Source organism: Nansenia antarctica (assembly GCF_963989245.1).
Source record: "Nansenia antarctica genome assembly, chromosome: 4".
Taxonomy (NCBI): domain Eukaryota; kingdom Metazoa; phylum Chordata; class Actinopteri; order Argentiniformes; family Microstomatidae; genus Nansenia; species Nansenia antarctica.
Window position 1 is genome coordinate 70806408 of NC_137689.1, and position 7500 is coordinate 70813907.

The window sequence follows — 7500 nt, forward strand, 5'->3', positions numbered from 1 at the left end:
TGTTAGAGTGTGTGTGTGTGTGTGTGTGTGCACCCAGAGGTCACGTAAAGAGGGGGGGGGGCGTAGGTAGAACACAGCGTTGTCAGTGAGCCAGTGTCATGGCAACGGGTGTCGGGGTGGGCCTGGCAGCAGCAGGTTTATGGCCCTGGCTGTCGGCCCCCCTGGGGTGAGGCCCTGGCTGAGTGACGGAGCCCTGCTGTGTGTGTGTGTGTGTGTGTGTGTGTGTGTGTGCGCGTGCATTCCTGTGTGTGTGTGTGTGTGTGTGTGTGTGTGTGTGTGTGTGTGCATGCTCGTTCCTGTATGTGTGTGTGTGTGCGTTCCTGTGTGTGTGTGTGTGTGAGTGTGTGTGTGTGTGTGTGTGTGTTGAGTGACACTCACCCCATGGTGCTGCTTTGACCCCCTGACTCCAGAATAGCCTGATCGTTCATTAACCTGTAGCTGACAGAGCCTCCTCTGCCGTCGGTGTCAGGGAGGAGGTGGAGGGAGGTGGAGGGAGGCGGAGGGAGGCGGAGGGAGGTGGAGGGAGGTGGAGGGAGGTGGAGGGAGGCGGAGGGAGGCGGAGGGAGGTGGGCATCGCTGCTAACTGCTTCTGCCTTTCATCCTCTCTCTCTGCCTCCCTGTCTCTCCTTCTCTCTCTTTCTTTCTGTCTCTGTTTCTTTCTGTCTCTCTCTCTTTCTCTCCTCTCTCCCTCTCCCTCCCGTCTCTTTCTTTCTATCTCTTTTTCTCTTTCTTTCCCTCTCTCTCTCTCCCTCCCTCCCTCTCTCCCTCCTTCCTTCCCTCCCTCCCTCCCTCCCTCTCTCTCTCTGTCTCTGTCTGTCTCTGTCTGACTCCTCTCTCTCACGCAGAGACATGGTAATAGTGTTGCAGTGTTGGACGTGCGTTCCACAAACACAAATGTGTTTCCAATCTAAAGTGCAATAACTCTGGTCCTTGTCTGACGAGCCCAGACAAAACCTTTTGTTCCCAGTGAAAATGCACCGGGAAAAAAAAAACAACTGTCTATTTTATGGACTCATTTTTCTCATCTCTTTTTACTGTCAACGCCCAGTCTGAACCTTGGCAGACAGTTGTGTGTGATGTGGCTGTGTGTGGGTGTGTGTGTGTGTGTGGGGAGGTGTGTGTGTGCGTGTGGGTGTGGGGAGGTGCGTGTGGGTGTGTGTGTGGGGAGGTATGTGTGTGTGTGGGGAGGTGTGTAGGTGTGTGTGTGTGTGTCTGTAACAAGTGTGTGTCTCACAGATGTATATAGGCCTATCTGTAATGAGTTTGTGTGTGTGTGTGTCTCACAGATGTGTGTGTGTGTGTGTGTCTCACAGATGTGTGTGTATTATCAGAAGATGAAACATAGCCGGTCGCAGTGTCACAGGTGTCCCAGGTATCCCAGAGCTCTAAATGATAGGACAGGTGGAGGGGGACAGGGGGCAGGGGGGCAGGGGGGCTAGACTCCATCTGGTGACACCAGGGGCAGATGACCAGAGCTTACCCTCTGCCCCGAGGGTCCACGGTAGAGTAATCACCTAAAGAGCTCCCCCTAGGGGCGAGGACAGGACAAAAGGTTTAACTCATTCCGCGCCGAGGGTGAATAAATCCACCCGAAGTTGTCGACGTCCTAGAGTTGCCAAGAGTGACTCTATTCACCAGAAATGCATAAATGATGGCGCTTCATTTTGTGGCCAATGAAAGTGTCGTTGATCGGTAAATACCCCATAAAACACGGTACTCTGTACGGTACTAGGTGGTGAGTGTTCTGGAAATTTGGCAGTTGGTGAGTTAAGGAAACAGTAAAAATAGGGCAACTGTCTGGAGAACACATGTAAAACAAAAAAGGAAAAAGAAAGGGGGCCGTTGTTTTTCTCCAAAGTCCAAACAGCAGAGAGCCGTGGTCTTTCGCGACCATACTGTAGTTTTAGTCTAGAAGATTGTCATCTCTAGAGATTTTAAATTGTATGGAATTCAGTGGTAGAGTCCAGTTATGTTTTCTCTCCTGATCACATCTGTGTTTATTTATGCGCGTGTCGTAGTGCCATGGTTTTGGCTGGGACCAGGGCAGTGGTGCCTTGGTATTGGCTGGGAGAGGTCGGCGGTGCCTTGGTATTGGCTGGGACAGGGCAGTGGTGTCATGGTATTGGCTGGGACAGGGCAGCGGTGCCTTGGTATTGGCTGGGACAGGGCAGTGGTGTCATGGTATTGGCTGGGACAGGGCAGTGGTGTCATGGTATTGGCTGGGAGAGGTCGGCGGTGCCTTGGTATTGGCTGGGAGAGGTCGGTGGTGCCTTGGTATTGGCTGGGAGAGGTCGGCGGTGCCATGGTATTGGCTGGCACAGGGCAGTGGTGTCATGGTATTGGCTGGCACAGGGCAGTGGTGTCTTGTGGTCTGAAGAGTGAAAAGTGTCTTCTTTTCTGTGCTGTTGTTGTAGAGCCCTGGGAAGCTGACCCAGCGCTGAACCAACTGTAATGGTGTGTTATAGAAAACACCAGGATCTTCTCCGCCCCCCCCCCCACCTCTCTCTCTCTCTACCTCGCCTTCTCTCCTCCCATCCCCCCATCCTCTGAAGCATGGAGCAAATCATTAATTACCTGAGCTTGGTCAGTAGACAGGAACAGAAGAAGAGAAAGGAGAGGAGAAAGGGGAAAAAGAGGTGTGAAAAGGGGGATGATCTTTCTGTGAGAGCTTTGTGGTTCTGATTCATCGATGAGCTTGTCTAGATGGCTGTGAGTAATTCAGCCAATCGAGCGTCTTTAATCCTGAGGACGAATGGAGAGAAAGGATTCGGGTGTTATGTTCGTTCATTTTAATTAGCAACCCAACCGGTTCATTGCATCGAGTGAGCAAGAGTGAATGACGAGAGAGTGAATGACATTGTTTACTTCGCATTGTTGTTGTCAGTTTCAGGGTCGGAGCTGACAGGACTTTTTTGTTATTTGCCTCCAGCTGTCAAACTGACATTTCACGTTGAGTGATTTTTAAATGCCCTGTCATCGCGAGCAACACAAGCTTGCAACATGAAACACAAAAAACAAAAAACAAAAACCCTCTAAAAAGAACAATACTGATTTCCCTCGACGACTACAACAGAGTGAATCGTCCCACATTATCAACAAAGCCGTTCCGATCAAAGACCGAAAAAACACTGAGCTCACACTTCAAGTGATTTGTTTTGTAGAACGGTTTCTGCTGACTGGAGCATGATGTCAAATCACAACCATCACAGTTCAGGATTAGGGCTCAGTCAGTTGTGGATCGATACGGCCCGGTCCCTCCGCTCCAAAGTCACGCACAAAGAACATCTCTCAGCGTCTCGCCAGCGGACACCCTTTGGGAGGAGCGTGGCTAATCCTTCTGATTGGTGCCCTCCTTGTGTTTCAGAGAGGGTTGACCACCACTCCGCACCTTCCAGCCATGGACGGATCTGCCATCACTCAAAACGTCCCCTCTCGCCTAATCCTACCTAATCCTAATGACAGGTCCCGGGTCAGTCGAGAGAGTGACAGCTGAGAGCAAGACTACCTGCACGCACAGGTTTAGAGGGCTCCTCGAGAGCTTAGCGGTGAGATTGGGAGGACAAAACACCAGCTAGCTATCCCCACAGTGCCCGCCGGCTGAGGAAGTGAGAAGTGATACTGCTGGGGGAGTTGGTTGCCCTCTGTCAGTCACGGTGTCAGGGGAGGGCTCTGAAACCGAGGAGGAGGGAGGGCGGCCATGTTGTGTCTGCCTGGAGCCACGCCACTCAGCTGCAGGAGCGTGAGAAGAGGTGGCCGCCGGACAGAAGAAAACAAGGCTTTTGGTTTTGTGTTGTGAACCAGTTTATAATTAGAGACGAAAATAGGAGGTTTTCGCTGACTCTGAATCACACGTACGCACGGACCCAGGACCCACACACAGACTCGGATACATTACACACATAGATCCAGGGCACACACACACGCACACACTTCCTCCTTTGGCCTCACCAAAACCCAGTAGGACGGTCTCTAATCCTGCAGCACATTCGCGATCTGTATAACGACAAACCTGATACCCCCACTAGGCCCCTGGCGAACACACACACACACACACACACACACACACACACACACGCACACACCGCACACACACACACACCAGCCTTTCTATTCCTCACGCCTCTCTAATGCCTGGACATGGACGTGTCAGTAGCAACAGCTGCACCACATACACACACACCCTACACACCCCCCACCCCCTCTCTCTCTCGCTCAGCTGACCCCAGATCAGTCCACTCTACTCCTCAACCCCCCAGAGAGAGAGAGAGAGAGAGAGAAAGGGGGCCGGGTGGGCGTAAGATCTGTTCCCGGATCTCCGGTCAGTTCCTCTGTGTGTAAAAACCTCCCACGGAGTCCGAGTGTACTGTATCAGATCATCAGTCACAGCCATCGAACACATCGCCACAGTCCCCCAGAGACCGGCCTCTCTCCCGGTCCTCTCTCTCTCTCTCTCTCTCTTTCTCTCTCTCTCTCTCTCTCTCTCTCTCTCCGGGACAACGGACCCAGGTGTAAGGATGGAAGACATCCGCCCGCAGTCAGTGTGTGTCAGTGATACCCGAAAGCCCGAGGACCATTAGCAAGCCTACGTGACACGCCGGCAATATAATAACCCCCATAACCCAATCTGTCTCCACTAAAAGCATCAGAAAAACGCAACCTTATATGGCGCCTTCGGGAATATGTGTTTTCCATTCCATTGCCTTTAAGGCCCGAGAATGAATACCTGGCATATCTGCCTGACAGGCCTCGTTCCTCTCCGGAGACTCCCTACTTGTTTTACAGCGAAGCACGGCCCCGCTGGTTTCAAGGGCCACGGGTCTCGGGCTTGAGAAAACGCACATTTTCCCATAGTGAAGATCTCACCGGGGGCTCCTCTCTCTGTCAGTGGTGTCGTATTGGACGAATGAAAATCTCATTCTCGTGAGCGATGCCGTAAACGCTGCCAAAAAGGCACGTCGCTAACCAGGGGATTAAGGGGGCTGGAAGCGCAGGGGGACTGTAATTTCAGAGCTGTCTCTCGTGGGGGGGAGAGGGGGGGTGAAGGGAAGGGAAAGGGGGGGGGGGGGGCGGACGGAGGGGCGCTGTAATCTCTCAACACAAGCGAGATGATTGATGCTGACATGATGAGATCCTGTAAACAAAACCAGAAGAGCTGGCTCTGATGTGTTTCATCGATGCGCGGCGTATGTGTCTGTAGTGTGTCTGTGAGAAAACATCTGTTTGCTGTTTTGTTTTTTTTCATCCCATTCTATGGCCCCGTGTTGATGTCCCTTTCATTTAGAGAGTCCTCTATTACCCCCCCCCCCTCCCCTTGGTGTCATTACTGATCTGTCTAGATACAGTAAGCTGTACAGTGAAACGCTGGCTTAAACCTATCCTTACACATTAGATGGATGACTTAAAGTCACGGAACATACATCACCACAACAGTATTAAGTCTTGGACCCTTCAAGAATCATACTTAACTCATTTTAGTGCTGAGGGTGAATAAAGCCCTCCAGATTGTCAACAATTTGGAGTGCCACGGGTGACTAATAATTCACCGAAAATGCATAAATGATCATGCTTCAAAGTATTGTTTGTTAAGTAAACACCTCGTAAAACACTCGGCACTTCCAGGTGGCGAGTGTTCCAGAACTGTTTGGCAGTTGGTGCTAAAACATTTTTTCCCTCTTCTTCTTCTCTCTCCAGGTTTTACCGCGGTGACTACCATATCGACGTGTGTATAAACGACTACCTGGACGTCTTCTGTCCCCACTACCTGGACTCTGTCCCCGAGGAGCGGATGGAGAGGTACGTCCTCTACATGGTGAACTACGACGGCTACAGTTCCTGTGATCACACGGCCAAGGGCTTCAAACGCTGGGAGTGCAACAGACCGCACTCCCCCAACGGACCCCTCAAGTTCTCGGAGAAGTTCCAGCTCTTTACACCATTCTCCCTGGGCTTCGAGTTCCGCCCCGGCAGGGAATACTACTACATCTGTGAGTACGCACGGGGAAAAAAACACCAGTAATGATTCAAACACACATCGGGGTGGTCCAGTGGTTTAGCACCATGGCCTGGGGTGGTCCAATGGTCTAGCCCCATGGCCTGGGGTGGTCCAGTGGGCTAGCACCATGGCCTGGGGAGGTCCAATGGTCTAGCACCATGGCCTGGGGTGGTCCAATGGTCTAGCACCATGGCCTGGGGTGGTCCAATGATCTAGCACCATGGCCTGGGGTGGTCCAATGGTCTAGCATCAGGGCCTACAGTACACGCGGTATGCCCATGTCGGCATGGGTTTGAATCCGGCCCATCCCTTGATGACATGCTTTTTCCACCTTACTTTCCAGTCTCTCTCCACCGTCTCAATAAAAGATGACAAATAACCTTTCAAAAAACAAAACATATTTTAGCAGGGTGCAGCGTCGAAACCTAATCCACGTAATCTGCTCTTTTATGTCAGTCTTAGTTTAGTCAATAAAGGTACGTGGCGGAGCATTTAGGTGAGCAGGGCCCCAATTGAATGGGATGAGAACACCACATGTTTACATCCCTGATACAATAACGCTATTGTCGTCGCGGCCGCGAAATCCGAGGTCCAAGGAATGTTCGTGAATAAAGACTTGAATACACGAAGTGTCGGAATGACGATATCCAATGTCGGCAGACAATTACACACGAGGGCTTGCTTGGGCAGAATGCTAGGGCATAATTTTAGAAGGGTAAGGGTTTGTGAAGACACAAAACATTCGACGCCGGGCAGGCACTCCAAACACTGTCGGAGGATTGAAAAAACAATAGAGAGCGAGTGAGGACTTTGTTTCGCAAGTCCTGGCAAAGAAGCTTGAAACCAAAACATGTGCCTAAGGGGGAAAACATCTCCTGCTCTCGTGGTCTCTCTCGACTCTGAAGGGGCTTTGTGGAGAACTCAGCCCGGTCTCAGCTTTCCCGTGCTCGTGAGAAGGCCCCTGGAAAACAAGCATCTGAAGCCATGTTTTCACAAGTGGAGTCGGAGTCCTGCGGAGCACGGGGGAGACTAAATAAGACACAGCCCCGAGCCGCCAGGGCCGCTAGGCTACATCACGCTTCGTCTCTTCAGAGCTGCCGGACCGGCTTACACACACCACACCACACCGCACGGCGGCACTCTCTCACACGAACCGTACTGCGTGTCATGTGACTGCGGGGAAAAAAAGAAGCTGCCTGACGGATCAGTCTTTTACAGCCATATGATAGGCTGATCTGGCCGCTGTTCTGGGATGTTATTCCAGCGGATTGGATAGAGAAGCTCTCTGTGTGTGTCTGTGGTCCGGTAATGGACTCTACATCGGGGGATAGTCGACAAGGCTCTGTTAAATATGTCGTAACGAGAACGAGCTTCTCTCCGCTCCGGGCGTCGATGTCGGGGTCATCGAGTACGTACTGTTCGAGAGAGAGAAAGAACAAAGGGAGAGAGGAAGAGAGAGGATACGAAAAAAGAATAAGAAACAAGGGCATATGGCCTAAGGGCTTTTT

At 51.7% G+C, this 7500-nt stretch overlaps 1 protein-coding gene across 1 annotated transcript in view; it reads left to right on the forward strand.

Annotated features, from left to right (window-relative positions):
• Positions 1-7500, forward strand: part of LOC308154766 (ephrin-A5-like) — a gene marked incomplete at both ends in the record, with an annotated part of 49908 nt that overhangs the window by 37248 nt on the left and 5160 nt on the right. The window contains one exon of the mRNA XM_080527982.1: positions 5692-5984. Within this exon, the coding sequence (XP_080384108.1) occupies positions 5692-5984 (293 nt within the window). The remainder of the gene's footprint in view (positions 1-5691; positions 5985-7500) is intronic.